At 37.0% G+C, this 22,250-nt stretch overlaps 1 protein-coding gene across 1 annotated transcript in view; it reads left to right on the top strand.

The window, feature by feature from the left end:
• The window catches only part of gbb (glass bottom boat), a 48,542-nt gene extending 27,027 nt beyond the window's left edge, over positions 1 to 21,515 (top strand). Inside the window, exons 2-6 of the mRNA XM_069842395.1 lie at positions 4,391 to 4,568; positions 11,396 to 11,547; positions 14,012 to 14,203; positions 18,144 to 18,220; positions 18,306 to 21,515. Of these exons, the coding sequence (XP_069698496.1) occupies positions 4,391 to 4,568; positions 11,396 to 11,547; positions 14,012 to 14,203; positions 18,144 to 18,220; positions 18,306 to 18,566 (860 nt within the window). The 3' untranslated portion in view covers positions 18,567 to 21,515. The remainder of the gene's footprint in view (positions 1 to 4,390; positions 4,569 to 11,395; positions 11,548 to 14,011; positions 14,204 to 18,143; positions 18,221 to 18,305) is intronic.
• The last annotated feature ends 735 nt before the right edge of the window (positions 21,516 to 22,250 follow it).

The following is a 22,250-nucleotide window of genomic DNA, read 5'->3' as shown; positions in this document are numbered from 1 at the left end:
GTCTCTGAATTTAATAAACAATGTTCTGTTATGTTGGAAATGACGTTGGGATTTGTTGAAACCGAAATTCCTTCTGGAGTTGTTATTAAAGCCGAATAAGCTGAAGAGTTGTTGCCAATTAAATAAATATAAATATAAGTAAAGGAACTACTTTTTTTTTGGCTCTATAGCCTATAAATTTTTTGTGCGAGATCGTGCGTATTTGCTTGGTTTCTGCACAAAACCAATCCGCGGAAAGTCTAACATTCCACATTCAGTTTTCCCAACCTAACACACATAACAATTTCCCTTTCTTACCGCTTAAGTGACATATTGATTTTACTGCTTTGGGCTTTTAACATATTATTTTTAGAGACGTTTAATATAGTAATAATTATAAATTGGAAACTTACCACTGCAATTTCACCTAAATTGCACTATTAATTATTGTTTTTAAATATTTGCAAAAATTAAGTAAATTCTACAACTCCACTAAAGTTACTGCATTCGTGATGCAAGTAACATTAAGGAAGCCGTGAAAAAATCAACAAGATTCCAGACTCATCATAGACTGGGGCAAAAAAAAGACAGACGTATATCACGGCCTGCTGGAGTATAGTAAACACAGAAAACATTTTAAAGCAACAATGTTGAAGATAAATATTTTTGTTTTGCAAATTTGCCGTCATTGAACAGAACCCAAGATGGAGATTTCATTGCAACTAATTAGAAATTCCTCTTTCAGGTATGTAATAAACGATCTTCGCACAAAATAATGTACGATACACGAGCGGTATGTTTTCTTTCAATTCTCGGAAATTAAAAAAAGCTCAATTACGTTTCGCTTTTTCAAACTTTTCCTCGAACATGAAAACTTCAACATACCGCTCTTGTAACGCATATTACTATTTCAGGCCAGCAAAGGTATAATGAGTTGTATTACATATATCGTAACCATGGAGAAACTGTTGAACAATTATGGACTACTACGGCACAAAAAAGTAATTATAAGCAGTTATATCATTCACAGCATGATATCGCAGGCCTAACTGAATTGTAGCGAAAAGCGTTAGCAGTATAGTTAGCAACTCCGTGTCGTCTAGTGATAATAGCTGCTGTATTTCCTCTGCTGGAAATTCATTTTACATTCTCAGTGGGAACCTTCTTTGATTTATCGTCATAAGTCCTAATTACTCTTCTTGTTTACTACATAGAGACCTTCGAAGTAACGACTTTGGCAACTCTTATGAAAGTGGAGAAGAGAAAGTTCCAGAACTTCACCTGTATATCCCGTTACAAGTTTTGTTTACTTGCGCTACCTCCAACTTTGTTGAATTTGGCCGTGCTTCACTCCTCTTCCTGAGAATCTACACAAAGCAAGCCTTTGGTTTGGTGCTCTTAGAGGAAATGACTTCAGACTTTATTTCGAAGAATGTTTTATGTTTGATGTTAGGGTAATTTCTTTGTTAATTTTTTTAAGTAGGTTATTTTACTACGCTTTATCAACATCTTAGGTTATTTAGCGTCTGAATGAGATGAAGGTGATAATGCCGGTGAAATGAGTCCGGGGTCCAGCACTGAAAGTTACCCAGCAATTGCTCATATTGAGTTGAGGGAAAACCCCGGAAAAATCTCAACCAGGTAACTTGCCCTGACCGGAAACGAACCCGGGCCACCTGGTTTCGCGACCAGACGCGCTAACCGTGTGGACTTCTTTGTTAAATAAATGTTATTTCTTGTATAGAGAATTTCACCTTTCCTTACTATTAAATCAAGTAGGCCTATTACATTTGTATAGGCGTGCTGTGGTAAGTTGTCCTCATTGGTCTAGTGGTCACTGTGATAGCCGTTGAAATCGGGGTTCGCTGGTTCAAGCTCGGCTGAGGACGATGAATTTTTAAGGCTAATTTGGATTTCCCGGTCTTTGATCGCGTCAAAAACCCTGATAGAACTGATATTTAACCCTTGCGGTGAATTTCGGTGAAGTCCGGAGGGCCTAATTAGTCAAATTCACTCTCCTCACCTCCTTGTTGGGGCCTCTGGGATCTTTTTAAGATGCGAAAGAGAGAGTGGTGTGTGGAAAGAAACGGGAAGCTAACGCATTTATCTTTTCCAAGAAAAATCGATATCAGATGGTGGACATTACGATATATGGACCATATGCTGAGACTAAAAGGAAAACAGAAAATAGTAAAGACTGGAGAATGCTGGGTTTGCAGTCAAAGACCTGTCCTTGGGCAGAAAACTGTGAATGAATAAAAATCTTGAAAGGAAGTGTAGCTAGGTTGTCTGTGTATTGGATTTACGGAACGCAAATAAACTCTGTCCCCTACAGAGAGCACTGGGTAAAATTTGTGGACAATTTCTCGCCCACGTTGAATTTTGACGCAGAGTTATCTCTGCAGTTAAAAGCGTCGTTAAACAAATTACTGCTACTACTACTGTTCACCGCTGTGAAGTAACGCTTAGCATGCAGGATCGTCAAACGAGCGGTCCCGGGTTCAAATCCTAGTTGGGACAAGTTACCTGGTTGAGGTTTTTTCCGGGGTTTTCCCTCAACCCATTAAGAGCAAATGCTGGGTTACTTTCGGTGCTGGACCCCGAACTCATTTCGCTGGCATTATCATCTTCATTTCATTCAGACGCTAGATAACCATAGCAGTTGATAAAACGTTGTAAAATAAATTTAACTAAATCTACTGCACCTGGGCGCGGGTTCAATCCACGCTTGGGCTGATTAATCGGTTGGGTTTTTTCAGAGGTTTCCGAACCGTAAGGCAAATGTCAGGTAATCACATCCTAGGCTTCATCTCGTCAAATACCATGTTGCTATCACCACTATTCCATTGACGCTAAATAACGCATGAATAGATTTCAGTTGTTCATGAAAAAACCCTTGCAAACGTACTCTTTAACGAGCATGGCGGAGAATCCAGACTATTATTATTATTATTATTATTATTATTATTATTATTATTATTATTACTACTATTAATTTATTATTATTATTATTATTACTACTATTATTACTATTAATTTATTATTATTATTATTATTATTATTATTATTATTATTATTATTATTAATTTATTATTCGTTTCATTCATTTAGTGTTCTACCCAAGGGCAGGTCTTTCACTGCAAACCCAGCGTTCTCCAATGTTTCCTATTTTCTGCCTTCCTCTTTGCTTCCTCATATGATCCATATATCTTAATGTCGTCTATCATCTTACTGTTATTATTATTATTATTATTATTATTATTATTATTATTATTATTATTATTATTATTATTATTGTCTCTAATTTTAATAATTATTTTTATGCATTATGTAATTCCTTGTTAACTTTTATTTTGTGCTGAACTGTTATTGGCCAAAGGCTGTTGTACAGCACAATAAATATTAGTAAATAAATAAAATTATTATTAATTTATTATTATCATTATCAATTATTGCGACCACTAGGTTAAGAAGCTGGTGTAGCCACCGGCGTAGCTCAGTCGGCAGAGGCACTTGCGTGCCGATCCGAGTTGTGATCGGACCTAGATTCGATTCCCGCTCGGGCTGATTACCTGGTTTGGGTTGTTTCCGAGGTTTTCCCCAACCGTAAGACGAATGTCAGGTAACCTATGACGAATCCTCGGCATCATCTCGCTATCATCAATCTCATCGACGCTAAATAACGTACTATTTGATACAGCGTCGTTAAATAACCAACTAAAAATAAAGCTCGTTTCTTCGTCCGAGGTTTTTGTCGAGCGTAGGTTCGAGTCCCGGTAGGGCTAAATTATCTTGTTGAATTTTTTTCCTACGTCTTCCCCAACTGTAGAGGGAATGTCATGTAACCCACGCTACCGTTGCTAGGTAACCTTGCAGTTGGTATAGCCTGGTTAAATAACCACTTAAAAATGTTGTAGTTTAGTACGTAATTTATTTTGCAAGACATAGTATCAAACCCTCAGATGCATCTCACCAAAAACCATCTCGCTATGAGTCGACCTGGTTGGCGAGTTGGTATAGCGCTGGCCTTCTATGCCCAAGGTTGCGGGTTCGATCCCGGGCCAGGTCGCTGGCATTTAAGTGTGCTCAAATGCGACAGGCTCATGTCAGTAGATTTACTAGCATGTAAAAGAACTCCTGCGGGACAAAATTCCGGCACATCCAGCGATGCTGATATAACTTCTGCAGTTGCGAGCGTCGTTAAATAAAACATAACATTAACATCTCACTATGACAATTCCATTCTCGTAGTTAATATAGCATAAACCGATTAAAAAGACGGAAGAAAGCCCACTGCGCATGTACTCATATTGCAAAGTGTGTCCCATTTTATTGTTTCGCTCTGGAGTGGATAAATTCAGTTCTTCCCCGCTGATACAAGTGAATTGCAGTGCAGTCTTATTGCTTGCAGGTGAGGTACACCAAAACGGAGTCCGTCACGAGAGAGGCCGACGTCTGTGGTTCGATGTGAGTGAAGTGCCCGCCGGGGAGCGCATCGTGGGGGCGGAACTGCGCCTGTACCAGGCCCACAGACCTGCAGTGCAGCCTGCCACCGTGAGCCTGTACCAGCTGGTGTCGGACAACAGCGGGTGAGTTGAGTTCTGCAGCGACGCGCATTCAGATAATTATTAAGTACGTTGGGTATGTAATAGAGGCTTGTATTCTGTTCCACTGTTTATAATTGACAGATTTTACGGTATATTACTTACTTACTTACTTACTGCTTTTAAGGAACCCGGAGGTTCATTGCCGCCCTCACATAAGCCCGCCATCGGTCCCTATCCTGAGCAAGATTAATCCAGTCTCTACCATCATATCCCACCTCCCTCAAATGCATTTTAATATTATCTTCCCATCTACGTCTCGGCCTCCCTAAAGGTCTTTTTCCCTCCGCCCTCCCAACTAACACTCTATGCATTTCTGGATTCACCTATACGTGCTACATGCCCTGCCCATCTCAAACGTCTGGATTTAATGTTCCTAATTATGTCAGGTGAAGAATACAATGCGTGCAGTTCTGTGTTGTATAACTTTCTCCATTCTCCTGTAACCTCATCCCTCTTAGCCCTAAATATTTTCCTAAGCACCTTATTCTCAAACATCCTTAACCTATGTTCCTCTCTCAAAGTGAGAGTCCAAGTTTCACAACCATAAAGAACAACCGGGTAATATAACTATTTTATAAATTCTAACTTTCAGATTTTTTGACAATAGACTGGATGATAAAAGCTTCTCAACCGAATAATAATAGGCATTTCCCATATTTATTCTGTGTTTAATTTCCTCCGGAATATTTTAAAGGAAAATACTATTACTTACTTACTTACTTACTTACTTACTTACTTACTGCTTTTAAGGAACCCGGAGGTTCATTGCCGCCCTCACATAAGCCCGCCATCGGTCCCTATCCTGAGCAAGATTAATCCAGTCTCTACCATCATATCCCACCTCCCTCAAATGCATTTTAATATTATCTTCCCATCTACGTCTCGGCCTCCCTAAAGGTCTTTTTCCCTCCGCCCTCCCAACTAACACTGTATGCATTTCTGGATTCATCCATACGTGCTACATGCCCTGTCCATCTCAAACGTCTGGATTTAATGTTCCTAATTATGTCAGGTGAAGAATACAATGCGTGCAGTTCTGTGTTGTGTAACTTTCTCCATTCTCCTGTAACCTCATCCCTCTTAGCCCCAAATATTTTCCTAACACCCTTAACCTATGTTCCTCTCTCAAAGTGAGAGTCCAAGTTTCACAACCATAAAGAACAACCGGGTAATATAACTATTTTATAAATTCTAACTTTCAGATTTTTTGACAATAGACTGGATGATAAAAGCTTCTCAACCGAATAATAATAGGCATTTCCCATATTTATTCTGTGTTTAATTTCCTCCGGAATATTTTAAAGGAAAATACTATTACTTACTTACTTACTTACTTACTTACTTACTGCTTTTAAGGAACCCGGAGGTTCATTGCCGCCCTCACATAAGCCCGCCATCGGTCCCTATCCTGAGCAAGATTAATCCAGTCTCTACCATCATATCCCACCTCTCTCAAATGCATTTTAATATTATCTTCCCATCTACGTCTCGGCCTCCCTAAAGGTCTTTTTCCCTCCGCCCTCCCAACTAACACTGTATGCATTTCTGGATTCATCCATACGTGCTACATGCCCTGTCCATCTCAAACGTCTGGATTTAATGTTCCTAATTATGTCAGGTGAAGAATACAATGCGTGCAGTTCTGTGTTGTGTAACTTTCTCCATTCTCCTGTAACCTCATCCCTCTTAGCCCCAAATATTTTCCTAACACCCTTAACCTATGTTCCTCTCTCAAAGTGAGAGTCCAAGTTTCACAACCATAAAGAACAACCGGGTAATATAACTATTTTATAAATTCTAACTTTCAGATTTTTTGACAATAGACTGGATGATAAAAGCTTCTCAACCGAATAATAATAGGCATTTCCCATATTTATTCTGTGTTTAATTTCCTCCGGAATATTTTAAAGGAAAATACTATTACTTACTTACTTACTTACTGCTTTTAAGGAACCCGGAGGTTCATTGCCGCCCTCACATAAGCCCGCCATCGGTCCCTGTCCTGAGCAAGATTAATCCAGTCTCTACCATCATATCCCACCTCCCTCAAATGCATTTTAATATTATCTTCCCATCTACGTCTCGGCCTCCCCAAAGGTCTTTTTCCCTCCGCCCTCCCAACTAACACTCTATGCATTTCTGGATTCATCCATACGTGCTACATGCCCTGTCCATCTCAAACGTCTGGATTTAATGTTCCTAATTATGTCAGGTGAAGAATACAATGCGTGCAGTTCTGTGTTATGTAACTTTCTCTATTCTCCCGTAACCTCATCCCTCTTAGCCCCAAATATTTTCCTAAACACCTTATTCTCAAACACCCTTAACCTATGTTCCTCTCTCAAAGTGAGAGTCCAAGTTTCACAACCATAAAGAACAACCGAGTAATATAACTGTTTTATAAATTCTAACGTTCAGATTTTTTGACAATAGACTGGATGATAAAAGCTTCTCAACCGAATAATAATAGGCATTTCCCATATTTATTCTGTGTTTAATTTCCTCCGGAATATTTTAAAGGAAAATACTATGTAAATATGAGCCAAATTTGTGATACGCTTTTTAGGATTAATTAACTACTGGTACCATTGTTACTACCTCTGATTGAGGTTCTGGCTGATATGTATATCTATTATTATCAGACAGTACATCTCACTTGACGATATGTGTCAGAGGAAGAACAATTGTTTATGTGCATGTGAAGTCTGACTAGTGTAATATGTAGCTAGTCAGCGATGTATGCAGTGGAGGGGGGAAAAGAACTGGCCACCCTACCCCATTATCTCCTGACTTAGTTGCCTCATAAGTGGTGCCTTATTGTTGTCACTTGTGGGGTAAGGTTACGTTAAGTTAGGCTAGGCTTGGCTAGGCTAGGCTTGGCTAGGCTAGGCTAGGCTAGGCTAGGCTAGGCTAGTCTTGGCTTGGCTTGGCTTGGCTTGGCTTGGCTTGGCTTGGCTTGGCTTGGCTTGGCTTGGCTTGGCTTGGCTTGGCTTGGCTTGGCTCTTGGTTTACTCCGCTTATATGGCCCTTGTATATACGAATCTGTGAGAGGTTAGTTTTGATTAGTTTAGAGTTTTGTTATGCATTCATATATGATCAACTGCATCCCTACAAAAAAAAATCCGTTAAGGTGCATCTACATGGTTCAATGTATGATTTGAGGCTTTCTCGGCGTTGGTTCGCTAATATGTTTTCGCGGGATATCAGCCGAGTTAAGATTTTGGAATGCTCCAAGCTGGGATCGTACAATCAAGGAGGCCATAGAGATCAAGCTGGAGAAAAACAACTTTAACAGAGACAGTGGACTCCAGCTCAGTCAGGCATGGACACCGGCCTTAGACCAACTCAGGCCCTCTTACAATCAAGGTCATGAAGATCACGGACTCAGGACGGCAACCGATTCCAACCGGCGGAACAGGGCTCGCCGCCCGCCAAACTTCACTCAGGAATCCCGGGAGGGGCGGAGCTTACGAGCGATGACAATTCCCGGCCCCGGATTGGCCGATCCGCCAACCAATCCCGTTTCACCTGAGACAGCCTAACATCTATATAACCTTTCGACTTTCTGTTCGGACATCACTTCCCTGAAGATGGCTGCAGAGATAGCAGTCGAAAGCTTGGAGCATTCCAAAATCTTAACTCGGCTGATATCCCGCGAAAACATATTAGCGTACATGGTTCAACTTTCTGAAAATTGAAATTATGGTTTATTTAACGACGCTCGCAACTGCAGAGGTTATATGAGGTTATATCAGCGTCGCCGGTGTGCCGCAATTTTGTCCCGCAGGAGTTCTTTTACATGCCAATAAATTTACTGACATGAGCCTGTCGCATTTAAGCACACTTAAATGCCATCGACCTAGGCCGGGATCGAACCCGCAACCTCGAGCACAGAAGACCAGCGCTATACCGATTATGCTACCGAGGCCGACTCTGTGCGTGTACGCATTCAATTTGGGGAGGATATTGAGAGTCGAAAATTGAAAACGCACGTTCAATTAAGACTCATGGAGACTTTATATAGCGTCCCATGTTGAATATGATCTTCACTACGTACGTAGGCTATATAATATAAATTAATAAATATTAAATATTTGTCCAATACTTAAGCCTAGTTGATTCCCAGAATTGTGGATGAATACTTCATATGCACTCGCATTTGCGATAACCTTCAATAAAGCAGAAGATATCCACCTTGGGTAGCTTACAATTGCCACATGCGCTATCATTTTACTGTAAAAGGCATGCACAATTGAATGCGTTCCGTGCACTATTGCATGCATCGTTTGAATGCTTAAAATTGAAAGAAAAGTTGAACCATGTAGATGCAGCTTTTTATGAGTAAATTCAACGATTTTCACTTCAGAAATCATCAGAACTACCTCAGCGCTACGTTAATAAAAAAAAAAGGATAGACGTTAGAAGTAATAGTTTCGGAAAAAAGAGATTTGGAAAAATGATCGGGAACCGGGAGAAGAGAAATCACTTCTTTCTTCAGCAGTTTGAGACTGTTTATTCCAAGAAATATTCACGCGTATTTGCCTGTACAGAAGAATTGAGACAGGATGCTGAAATAGGAAGTGTAAGTGTGTTTATGATTATAAGCAATAACTGAAGATTACATTGAGTTTTGCTTTTAAGTAGGAATTGTAATAAATCTACAAAGTTTGGAAGCTACAATTTTTATGCATGTATAACACATATGCCTACAATTGTCACATTGATCGTCATATGTCATAGCAATTACAATGTAAATGATTCCATGGCCATATAGACTGAAACTCGTGGCCATGTTTGCTGCTCTCAGATCCAGACGAAGAGGTCAGTTAAATGAAGCCAGCAGCTTGTTTCTCAAACTCTTGGCTTGTGTACCGAGCACTCTTGTCTGAACAAGGCCATGTTTGCATACTAGTCAACTTACGTAACTTACAAGACAGAGCTTTTTAATTAAATAAACTTGCCGGATTATTTCAAGTGCTTCTCGCGAATTATTAATTTATTTAGTTTTTTTGCCGTAGCTTCAAGTCCAATAGGCCTGGATTCGATTCTGACAGGAAAATTGGTATATATTGCTCCCTCTCTCCCACACCGACGGTGTTTGCCTTGTAAATTTGTTACAAATACAGTATGTGTAACTTATATGGGTGGTTTTAAATAGCAGTATTGCGCTCGATCATACGCGTATTATGATGATTTGGCGCCGTACAACAAACAGTAAGCGAAAGCACTCCTTTCTTTTATAGTTTGCGAGTCTTTATTTCAAGAAATATGCGTGTGCATTTCCCAGTATTCAGAGTAAGTGATGCATGGTGCTGAAATAGAATGAGCGTGTTTATGACCATTAGACTCGAAATGTGATTTTAGATGCTTAAAATAGGCTTTAAAGTTTAGGAACAAGGCTCCAAAAATCGAAAAATAGACTTTAACATAAGATGATTTTTAAAAAATTAAGCTTTTCTCTCTTGTACGGAGGAGAAATCCGAAGGCTTGCACTGCAGCCTGAGGATTATTGTGCGTACTACTCCTATTCTGTGAATGATTGAGTAGCCGAACGGCCGCACTCTTGTACAAGTATAGCACGCCGCAACGTGAATTTAACCCGGGCTATGGTATGGATGATGATACATGAATTAATTATGGCGAAATGAGTCTGAGGTTCAACTCCGAAAGAAGCGTTTTGGATATGGATATTCATGGATATAAACAAAGGACACTCAAACCACAGTAAACAAAAGAAGCGTTTTACTCGTATTCCATTGATATAAACAAAGGACCGTCAAAATAAATCACAGTAAACAAAAGAGACGTTTTACTCGTATTCCATTGATATAAACAAAGGACAGTCAAAATAAATCACAGTAAACAAAAGAAGCGTTTTACTCGTATTCCATTGATATAAACAAAGGACAGTCAAAATAAATCACAGTAAACAAAAGAAGCGTTTACTCGTGTTCCAGTGATATAAACGAAGGACAGTCAAAATGAATCACAGTAAACAAAAGAAGCGTTTTACTCGAATTTCATTGATATAAACAAAGGACAGTCAAAATGAATCACAGTAAACAAAAGAAGCGTTTTGCTACTATTCCATTTATGTAAACAAAGGACAGTCAAAATGAATCACAGTAAACAAAAGAAGCGTTTTACTCGTATTCCATTGATATAAACAAAGGACAGTCAAAATGAATCACAGTAAACAAAAGAAGCGTATTACTCGTATTCCATTGATATAAAGGACCGTCAAAATAAATCACAGTAAACAAAAGAAGTGTTTTACTCGTACCCCATCGTATTCCATAGGACAGTCAAAATAAATCACAGTAAACAAAAGAAGCGTTTTACTCGTATTCCATCGTATTCCATTGATATAAACAAAGGACAGTCAAAATAAATCACAGTAAACAAAAGAAGCGTTTTACTCGTATTCCATTGATATAAACAAAGGACAGTCAAAATAAATCACAGTAAACAAGAGAAGCGTTTTACTCGTACCCCATCGTATTCCATAGGACAGTCAAAATAAATCACAGTAAACAAAAGAAGCGTTTTACTCGTATTCCATCGTATTCCATTGATATAAACAAAGGACAGTCAAAATAAATCACAGTAAACAAAAGAAGCGTTTTACTCGTATTCCATTGATATAAACAAAGGACAGTCAAAATAAATCACAGTAAACAAAAGAAGCGTTTTACTCGTATTCGTTAGACCTACACCTTTCTGTTTTCTTGGTTTAGCAATGGGCTTTAATTGTTAAAACATTTTTTGGGCCTTGCAGAGATTTACAGTCGCTGATTTGTTGCCCGCAGTGAGAAGGCTCTGCGGCTGGTGGACAGCGTGGTGACGGGCCGCGAGGAGGGCTGGCTGGTCCTCAACGTGACGGGTCCTCTCAGTTCGTGGGTGGCCTTCCCGGACTCGAACTTGGGGCTCTACCTGTCCGTGCACCTGCTCAGCAGGCCCGGTAAGTTGAGTAGCCCCGGGCTTCTCACATTCCTCGAGGTAAAGGCAAACAAACACTCGTTGAGGAAGATGCGCAGTACAAGGACGACAGGACGGGTCCGGCAGACTGCACGACGCGAATCACTCCCACATTCCACTGCATGGTCATAAATTTGACGTGTTTTAAGACAAATTCCCAGTTATCAGTGGCGTGTTGAAAAATTCACTTCCTAACTCCAGAAAAGCATAGCTATCCCATTACGAAAATGGTTTTGTTGCTCCATTCTTTTAAACCATACCAGAAATTCTGCCTTTTGCCCATTTTCACATCTCCAAAGTATTCTTAGGGCTGCCTAGATGCTTGTGATGTCTTATTTCGATTATCGTGATTCCTTGCTGACAAAATAAGATTAGGGGAGAGTCGGGAAGTATCGGACATCGGGTAATATCGGACAGTGAGTTTCTTTCATCAACCACACGATGATAGTACGTGATTGACATTAGGCTCTCGGTGAATTTTTCTTGAAGAAGAGGAATTCCCTGGGTGTCTAGAGTCTGGAAATTTGTATGATTGTGAATGTGCCGGGTTAATATTAATTAACCAATCATCACAATATAAAAAAAAGTACGTTAGGACTGTCGCTGGGCAGTAACCTGAATACACGTTTCAGCATCACACTGTTGACAAGTAACTCCATCTGTTAGCACAACCATAAAGCATCTAATAGATGCTATAGAGTTACCAACAACGAAAAAAAAAAAATACTTTTGCGACTATTGTGCGAGTTATGACGCCATCGAGAAGTTTCAGATTGCACCCTATATTTCTTTAATACTACATTTTATTTCATTTTACTTACTAATGGCGGTTACTTGACTGTTCGTCATTCACCCATATGAAGCCAGTTATGTGGACCAATTTATCGACGCCCAGGGTGCGCCATAGGAGGCTGGTCTACGCTACACCCACGATGAGATGAGATGAGATGAGATGAGATGAGATGAGATGAGATGAGATGAGATGAGATGAGATGAGATGAGATGAGATGAGATGATGATGGAGATTTGTTGGGATGCCACAGGGGAGCCAGAGTTCCCGTGTTACCTGGACCACGGACTTGCCCAACACAAGTTATAAAACGGGGATTGCCGGGAATCGAACCCGGATGCACAGGATGCCACTAGATCACCGTGGCTGTCTGAATTTAATAAATCTAAAAGAGCGTAATTTTTTATGTAATATTTCATTTGTTTTGCACAGAAGCACTATGGTTGTGGTTGCTATAGTGATAATTGCATTCTTCATAATTTTGATAGTATTGTACAGGGTGGTCCAAAAGTCTCGATCCATTTTGTTGAAAGCATGGACCAACGTTAATGATTGTTACGTATGTTATTTGTCAGAAGGCTATGTACAATATTCAATAGAGTTCAATCTTCCCCCTTCCATTTCGAAGCACTGCTCCCAGCGTTGCACTGTCGCTCTAAAAACATTACGAAGCTTGCGTGGTGTAATAGCTGCTACTGCTTCGTAAATGCGTTGCTGTAAATGAGAAAGGTCACGAATCTTTGTTTTGTATACAGTGAAACCTCTACTTACGGACACCTCCAAGATACGGACACTCCTCATATACGGACAGATTTTTATGTCCCAACTGAAATAATATAGAAATAATGATAAATTTAACTCTCGTTTACGGACACTCTCAGACACGGACACGGACAGCTGTTTCACAGTCCTAAAGCTTGCTTTACCTCCTAACTGCGGACAGAACTTGAATTTCAAGACCTAATGTGTTACAAAAATAGAGAATTTAGTTTTGAGAACTGTACAGAAACCTTAACATGAAAGAAGACAATAACGGTCTCGTAGGGTACCATTAGCCCAGCCGGCTACCCCTTGTTAGCTGGAAGCGGGTGGATAAATGAAGTCATAAAATTTAACCTGTCTAATGGGTCCAGGTTTCCGCGATCGTGAAATTGAATTCGACACGTGATAGTATTAGTAGGATTATTCTCTTCACTTCAATCACTTGTTCTGTTTCGAGAGACATGGCACCTGAACGTAAAGGTTAAGTTGAAAACTGTAAATTACAGTGCTGCGTAATTGTAGACCTGGAATAAAACTGCATGGCACAGTACTGTATTTTCCTTTTTCGGTCTTATCTACTGTAGTTCAAAGTTGCAAAAGATTTACTGTAGAATACTCTATTTAGAATTAAACTACAGTAATACATTTCATTTAAAGCGTGATGGGATACACTTCCTCCCAATAAAGGACACCTCCCAGATGCGGACAGATTGTTACGTCCCTTCGATGTTCGTAAATAAGAGGTTTCACTGTATATGGGGTTTTTCGAACATCCGGTATACAATGCGTAAGCCTATATGTGTATGCGTGTACGTAAGTGTGCGCGCGTCAGTTTATTTGAATAGCATTATCAGTGATGAGAAACAATAAAATGTGAATTATTTTATGTTTACAGCACATGAAATGCATCCTGAAGACGTAGGGATTGTGACTACAAAGGGACAGGACTCCAGCCGACAGCCATTCATGGTGGCGTTCTTCAAATCCTCTGGGCATCGGCGCACCACACGCGAGACACAGAAGCGCACCAAGAAGAAGCCAGAGTCGACGCCTGCTGAAACTAGCTATGCGCCCCATCCATTCATAGGTAGCGACTGGAATTTTTCTGCGACTTGACTTAAAATGTCAGGAGATATTATGAATACGACTTACAGTTACCATTAAAATAGAGAGAAAATGGAATTTATTAACTGCATAGCTCATTCCATTATTTTCATTCGATGGTTGGTAGAAAGCTAATGAACATCCATAAATACATTCTCCTGACGCTGATAAACTTCGAAATAAATCGCTAAAGAGAAGATCCTTAAAGAACTGTTTTCACTAAAGTTTTCGATAATTCATTATTTTCATTCCATACTGGTAGATCCAGGGCCGACAACTTGACGTCATAAATGATGAAACTGTTCATTAATTTTGTACCGTACTATTTTTATGTAACTAAATTTTTCTAATTTTTGGTTGACTGGAAGATAAGGCTTCAACTCTGCCAGATAAAATGAAGCAATTATTATTATTATTATTATTATTATTATTATTATTATTATTATTATTATTATTATTATTATTATTAAACCGATAAATACGTCTTCGTCACGCTATAGAACTTCGAAGTAAATTGAAGGGGAAAAAAAGTTCTGAAAACACGAAAACGCTCAATTTTGCAAATGTTTTTCTTAAATTTGGTTCAATTCCTGAAGTTTTTTTTATATAAATTCCAAATTCGCGGAATGCTGCGAGTTCAAAACATTTGGAAAAGGTCAAATATTGTTCCTCCCAGAATTTAGGTTACATACGAACAATATCTGACCTTATCGAAATGTTACCGACTAATTTGTGATTTATTCCAAAAACTTCGCGAATCGGTCAAATCTAAGAAAAACATTCGCGAAATTGAGTGTTATGCGTTTCCTGGTTTTTTTTTTTTTCCAATTTATTTCGAAGTTCTGCAGCGTGACGATCGATGTTCATTAATATATTATATATATAACTTATTTATTTACTTATTTAATTGCTTATTTATTTATTTGTATAAATATTTGTTTAATTGTTCGATTATTTGTTTGATTATTTGTTTTAATTATTTTTAATTTAATTATTTGTTTAATCGTTTAATTATTTAATTTATTGTTTGAGTGTTTCATTAATTGTTTAATTGTGTAACCATTTAATTAAGTCCTTAATTAATTGTTCAATTCCATAATTAATTGTTCAATTGCATAATTAATTAACTGTTCAATTTCATAATTAATTGTTCAATTCCATAATTAATTATTCAATTGCATAATTAATTGTTCAATTTCATAATTAATTGTTCAATTCCATAATTAATTGTTCAATTGCATAATTAATTAATTGTTCAATTTCATAATTAATTGTTCATTTTCATAATTAATTGTTCAATTCCATAATTAATTGTTCAATTGCATAATTAATTAATTGTTCAATTTCATAATTAATTGTTCAATTATTGAATTGCGCAATTAATTGTTCGCTTACGTAATTAATTGTCCAATTGTTTATTTAATTGTGCAATAGTTCAATTATTGATCAATTAATTATTCACTTAATTGTTTAATTAATTAATTTCTGAGCTCGGTACGATAACCTATAATAAAATTAACGAAAAATTAAATTTACAGAATAAATGCTTGGAGAGGGGGTTTGCTAGTGCGACTCTCTATTTACCTATAACCAGAGACTACCCTTCCCTAATTACATCACTAGTTACTTGTCATACATTTTTAGCTACGTAACTTAATAATTACACATTTTATATAGTAGTGGTTTCCAAAGTGTGGTTCTCGACCCCCTCGGGGTAGGGAGGAGTCGTGAGATGATTAAAAAAATTACGCACAAAGGAACGTTATTAACATTTATGTTGTATTTAGAAATATATACATAAACGTCATTGGACATAAAAATAAATAAATATTTCAGTAGTTATAAAATTAAACATTAATTAGATAATTGTGATTTCTTGAGAAAGTAGTTTCTCAAATCTGAACCCTATATTCGATACACATAGACTGATATCATTTTCAATTTCAAGGAGATTTCTGATTTTTGTTTTGATGGCGACCATAGACCAGAAACTTATTTTGCATAAATACGATTTTGCATTGCTATAAAAAAAAATTTAAAGCTTCTTCTGTAAGCTCGAGGTATTCTTGTATTCTTCTGATTCAAGATTGGTCTACACTCTGGGGAAAAAAAGGACATAGTTTCAACATTCCATCAGTAATTACATATTTCAGTGCGTGTTTTCCTTAGTATTTCTTTTCGAATTTCATCCAGTTCAATGTACAGTAGTTGTCTAAAAACGGATTCCATATCCATCTGTGAATTTGTGGGTCTAATTACTTTGAGTTTATTCGGGAAACTACTCAAAAAGCTGTTCTTTGAAATTGTGAAGACTTAATTGCAGTGGCGGCTCCTGCATATTTCTTAAGAGGAGGAAAGAAGCTAACAGCGCAAAATGACATCTTGAGAGAAACATGCTACAAATTAGCCTACATGCATACATGTAAAACCAGGTAGTGTTAGGGTTGGCCTTCCCTTTTGTATAGCTATAATCTGTTTTTGTAAACTGAGTTTCCTAAATTGTCCAAAATATAATATGTTTTCACTTCCATTCATTGCTGAATAATTGCACAAATTAACAATTACAAGGAAATTCACAACCTCGCAGCATTTTTCACGCACACTACAGCATCACATGTGTTGGAAAAGACCAGCTACTAACACGTAATCGAAACCATTTTACGGAAATGGGAGTGAGAAATAATCTGTTAGGAAAGCGAGAACACTGCACTCATCCACGTGGTCTGTGTTGCCACATGTACATTTTACAAGTTCAGTATCACATGCTTTTTAAGAATGTCAGTTCTTGTAAAGTCATACTACCATTATTGTTCAAAGCTACCAGTGGCCAATTAATTTTTTATGTTAAAAATAATGCAGTTTGTAGTACCTTCAATTTCAAATATATTTGTACAAAACTGACAACTTTGCTGTTGTCCTGTCTAGTAGACAATGAATGGAAGTGAATTTCATGGGCCAAAAAGATCTGCGATACTAACTTAGAACTACTTCCTCTTTGTTTTATATAAATCCAACTTCAACTTTCAGATATCCTCGAAAGTTTCAAACCATGAATAGTAGCTTATATAAAGTGCAATGAATAATATATTTTGATTTATAATTTTTAAAAAAAGGTTATATGATGTCTTTCATAGCTTTGCGTTAAAACTGTTTTTATTGTGCCTCCTCCAAGATGTGTTAGTCTGGTTGAATGCAGCATCATTAGATGGCAGCGGTAGCGAGCTTGCTGCACGACCAGTCGGTTTCTATTTCCCGCCCATGCGCTGATTCAGAGGAGGATCTCCTCCCTCTCCGTTCATTTACTTGCTTTAAAACTCTGGTTCTTTCTCTGGCCGCTAGCGCGCTGTTGTCTATGTGTGTTAACTGCAGTAAAGGAGGAATGGATTGTCTTTCCTCCACACAAACAATCTCGCATCCTTCTCACAGTTTTCTAGCAGCACATGAGTGCACGTCGTTTAAAACTCGATCAACCGAGGTTTTCTTATAGCTGTGAACTTAAAAGTTATCGAATCTTCCTCGAATTTCAAGGCAAATATTTCATTTGATATTTACTTTCAAAAGAAGAAAAATGTGAGGAGGACGTTCCTCCCTTCCCTCCCCCGAGGAACCGCCACTGCTTAATTGCATGTCTGCAAAGACAACCTCAATATTTGTCAGATAATGCATAGCAAAATTTTCCATTAGTTTTTCAATACACTGGAATGAATAAAGTTTTTTTTCTATCGAGTGATGTTGACCAGAAATCAAGTTTCCTTGTAAATCCGTTGATTTTTTTTTCTGCTTGTTATTTTGTTAACATCTTGGCCTTGCAAATTATTATTCGAAGTGTTTAATCCAGAAGAAACAAATGTCTTGCCCAAAAAAAATTTGAGAACCACTGCCATAGAGTATACCCATATTACTAACAGATTAACATGTTACAGACACATCCATCCACTGGTCCTCCAGAAGTTGCCAAATACAGACTCTGTATGTAAGCTTCAGGGATCTGGAATGGCACGTAAGTACAATCTTGCTTCTTAGACACTCAGTTGTCATCGCAGATTAAAAATAAGCTTAGTTATAACATTAAATTGTTTTCACAGGACTGGATCATAGCTCCAAATGGGTACGACGCGTTTTACTGCAGTGGAGAGTGCAACTTCCCACTAAATGCACACATGAACGCCACGAATCATGCGATTGTGCAGACTCTGGTGCATTTGATGGATCCCTCTCAGGTGCCGAAGCCTTGCTGTGCCCCAACAAAACTCTCTCCAATATCTGTGCTTTATTTCTTGGACGAGTCAAACGTAATCCTCAAAAAATACAAGAACATGGTGGTTAAGAGCTGTGGTTGCCACTGACGTCTACTGTGTGATGTCGGAAATATTGTACAATACTGAAAAATATTGACGAGAGTGTGAAGATTGGAGTCCAGAGAACAGAAAAGTGAAGCTCTCTAAATGTTCAAATATTGCTCAAACAGATGTGGCCATATCATTCACATAGGAGTAAGTATTGACTGTCACTACTGACAATATTGACAAGTTGGTGACTTGCAGAGAGTTTCTCCACTGAGGAAATCAAATTATGACTGTTGTCTTGTGTAGTGAGTTGTGAACTTCCTGGGAAAAACGTATATAATTTTTTTTTTTTTCAGGCTTTTGTTAAAATATATCAATGAAATGAAATGAAGGCATATTTATTAATATGTGTTAATTAATGAACTTTTTCGCCTTTTTGGCATCTACAGAGCAGGGTTTAAGCTAGAAAATAAATAATTGTCGCAAAAATGCGCAAACGTATTTGTGCAGATTGAGAAAAGCTTATGAAATATTATAAATAATTCTACAGAAATATAAAATTAAGGTATTTAGAAACAAAAAGTTTTGTAATTTTTTCTTGAAGTTTTATTACTTTCAATCCATCTTATCACACACTAGATATACTTATGTAAGTAAATCATTACACGTAGGTATAATGTTTAGAATCAATTACTGCTGAATTTAAATCACATTAAAATATGTTATTTTATGGGCACTCTAAACATTGAAATTCTTCACTAGTAGGACCTTCAAGATTTATTGTTAGCAGAGTGCTAACTCTTTTTACTGAAATGCGGTTTCTAATTCCAGTTTTTATAAGATTCATACAACTAAATCCTCGCTTACAATTTACAGTATGCGATGGAATTATATAAATCAATTAGAAGAAATTGTTCACTTACCTTAAATGAGTTGCACCAACTCTTTGAAATCCATTCCTGAACATCTATTGCTCAATACCTTTTTGAACATTGGCCATGCCATTAGCATTTCATTTGAATTCAGATTAGTTCAAACACATCTCTGATTTAATTTTCTCCATTACCATCTTCGTTTCTGAAGTCCAATATGGTTGTCGCATTTTTGCACATTTACATTGAAAGTTTGTTACATAGTTAGAAGTCGAGTAGCAAAATGCGACAAATGCGACTGTGGCTTAAACCTGTGTAGACCACTTTGAAAGAGACTATATGGAGAATTGTCAATATGTAAGTGCAGTGACTTACAAGATTACCTATAACTTTTAACTCAATTGGTACAGTACAGCTTATATAAGGATGCAGCCATTATTATTATTATTATTATTATTATTATTATTATTATTATTATTATTATTATTTACTCGGCCAAGGCCCTCTTTTTCTTTCTATTCTTACTTCTAAAATTGGGGGAACATCTTATAGGCGCTAACTGAAATCACTTGGTTCGGGAGGGGATTATAAATACGCCATTTTAATATTTTTATCCACTTTGATTTGGTAGTATTGACTTTACATCACTAATAAAAATGTTGTAAACACATTCATTATGCAACTAGTTAGGTAATGATACTTCTGTTACGCAACTAGTTAGGTAATCTATTACCTGTTGTGTAATGTGAACCACACATTAAATTAAATGGAATTGATTTGATATATTATAAACATTAATTCTAAACATTTCTACATTTTTCTTGGAACACTAATCTTCAAATTTTTTATATTTCGCTTCATATCTTACGCGGGATTTCAGTGGTACTGGTACTAAACATTAATTGCAGAATTTGCAGAATTTTCAATATCTGAATCCTCGTTTGAACTCATTTTAACAATGTTTGTTTATTTTTCCTAGTACTGCTGTTATTCTCTTATAAACAAAAGCCTATCGTGTTCCAAGATAATAAAACAAACATAAACGAATCGCCTCTTGCAGGAAGAAACTAATAATAATACAATCACTTCTCTAAAAGACATGTTAAAAACTAATAAAAATGATACAATTACTTTTACTAAAAAATTAATTTTTTTATCAAAGTTGATGAAATGTTGTATGATATACTTATCGTATCTTCATATTATGATACTTGACTGGTTATCAAACTTGTATTGTAATATGCAATGTTAGGATACTTATGTCATAAATAACTATTGTCACATAATATAGATATTTACTTAAAACGAAGTTATTAGAAAATGTTGCATTTTTTACTTTCAAAATGTGAGGGGGGGTAGTATAGGCAGTAGAGTGTTATACCAAAGTAAATATGGTGTTAATGTCACTACCATTGAAATTGTCACCTGTCACCACTGATAAAAATATGTTAGCGAACACTTGCTAACCATAGAAAAATAGCTCTGCACAATAAGAACTTGGATGAATGCGATTTCGGTAGGATATTGGAACTTCTTTGTTGGAATTCTTAAGAGAATAGTGACTGCCAGGAAGGAAAGAAAACTTTCACAGCCAGACAAGTCGGAAAATTTTCTCAGTGAAGGAATTCTCTGCATTTCATGTACTGACAGTCAGGGGCTCCGTGTAATAAGGCTGAGTCACACCAACAAATTCTACACAATATTGTTTCATAAAACTTGCTTTACATATAAAAGTACAATGCAATAATGTAATTTATCAGTATTACTAATATAAAAACAAAAATACAGCTTTTAACTGTATAGCTAGTGTATAGATGTTCCCTATCTTACATAATGTGACACTAATACCTTAAAATTACTGTGGGCACAATCTGTTCTCTAATTTATGGTATTCTAGGTCAGGATTTAGATTCCAAAGTGAAAATTCGTGCCACATGCTAACTTATTTCATGCAAAGAATGTGACTGATGTATATTGCACCAAGCCCCTCAAGTTATCAGTGTGTATAAAAAGTAGTTACAGTAAGTGAACTGTATGAAACTTTTTTTGATACTGTTAATGTTTAAAGTACAGTGACGTCAACTTTTTTGATTGTATGCAATTTTGTATAAAATTATATTTTTTAAGAAGTTCACAAGGGTTTCATTTTTTAGAATTCATATATCATCGCCCTCCTCAGGATCATTCTATTCGTCCTCTCTTTCTTCTAAAAAAAAAACCAACACACACACCCCGCACGCGCGCACACACACACACACACACACACACACAACCCCCCCCCCCCCAAATGAAAATCTCTTATTGGATTTTTTGCAGATCAAGTTCTTGACACATTCTTTTCCCACCTTCACAATAGCTCTCGGCTACTTTTTCAGTGAGTATTAGTAGGTAGGCAAAGGGTTCTCTTGTATATTTTATTAGCTTAATGTGAGGATTTGACTGAGACTGACGAGATTCCTTCATATCTGAGAATGCAGATTATCGCCACTGTTCAATGGAAAATGAATATGATGGATGGTTGGGATCAGTAGCGGCCGGTGATCAAAATCCTCGGTGAGGCCAGATGCAACTAGTTTAAGTGCCTCCGATAGGAAATGTTTGTTTATGATATTAATTATTATTGTTATTATATTATTAATATCATTATTACATTATTATTATTATTATTATTATTATTATTATTATTGTTGCTATTATTAGTTTATTCTTATTACTATCAATGAAAAATAATAATTTCACTCACCAAATAAGCTGTTATGCTCAGAGTTTCAGTGATTGTTTCAATGTGATGAAGCATCCCATATTATGTGTTGAAATTCCCCTTTCTTTCTTTTCTTTTTATTTTTTTCCTTTGACAGCAGCAAACAAGACC

This window comes from Periplaneta americana, chromosome 12, assembly GCF_040183065.1.
Source record: "Periplaneta americana isolate PAMFEO1 chromosome 12, P.americana_PAMFEO1_priV1, whole genome shotgun sequence".
Classification (NCBI taxonomy): domain Eukaryota; kingdom Metazoa; phylum Arthropoda; class Insecta; order Blattodea; family Blattidae; genus Periplaneta; species Periplaneta americana.
The sequence above is the reverse complement of the archived record's forward strand: the minus strand, read 5'-3'. Positions and strand labels throughout refer to the sequence as shown.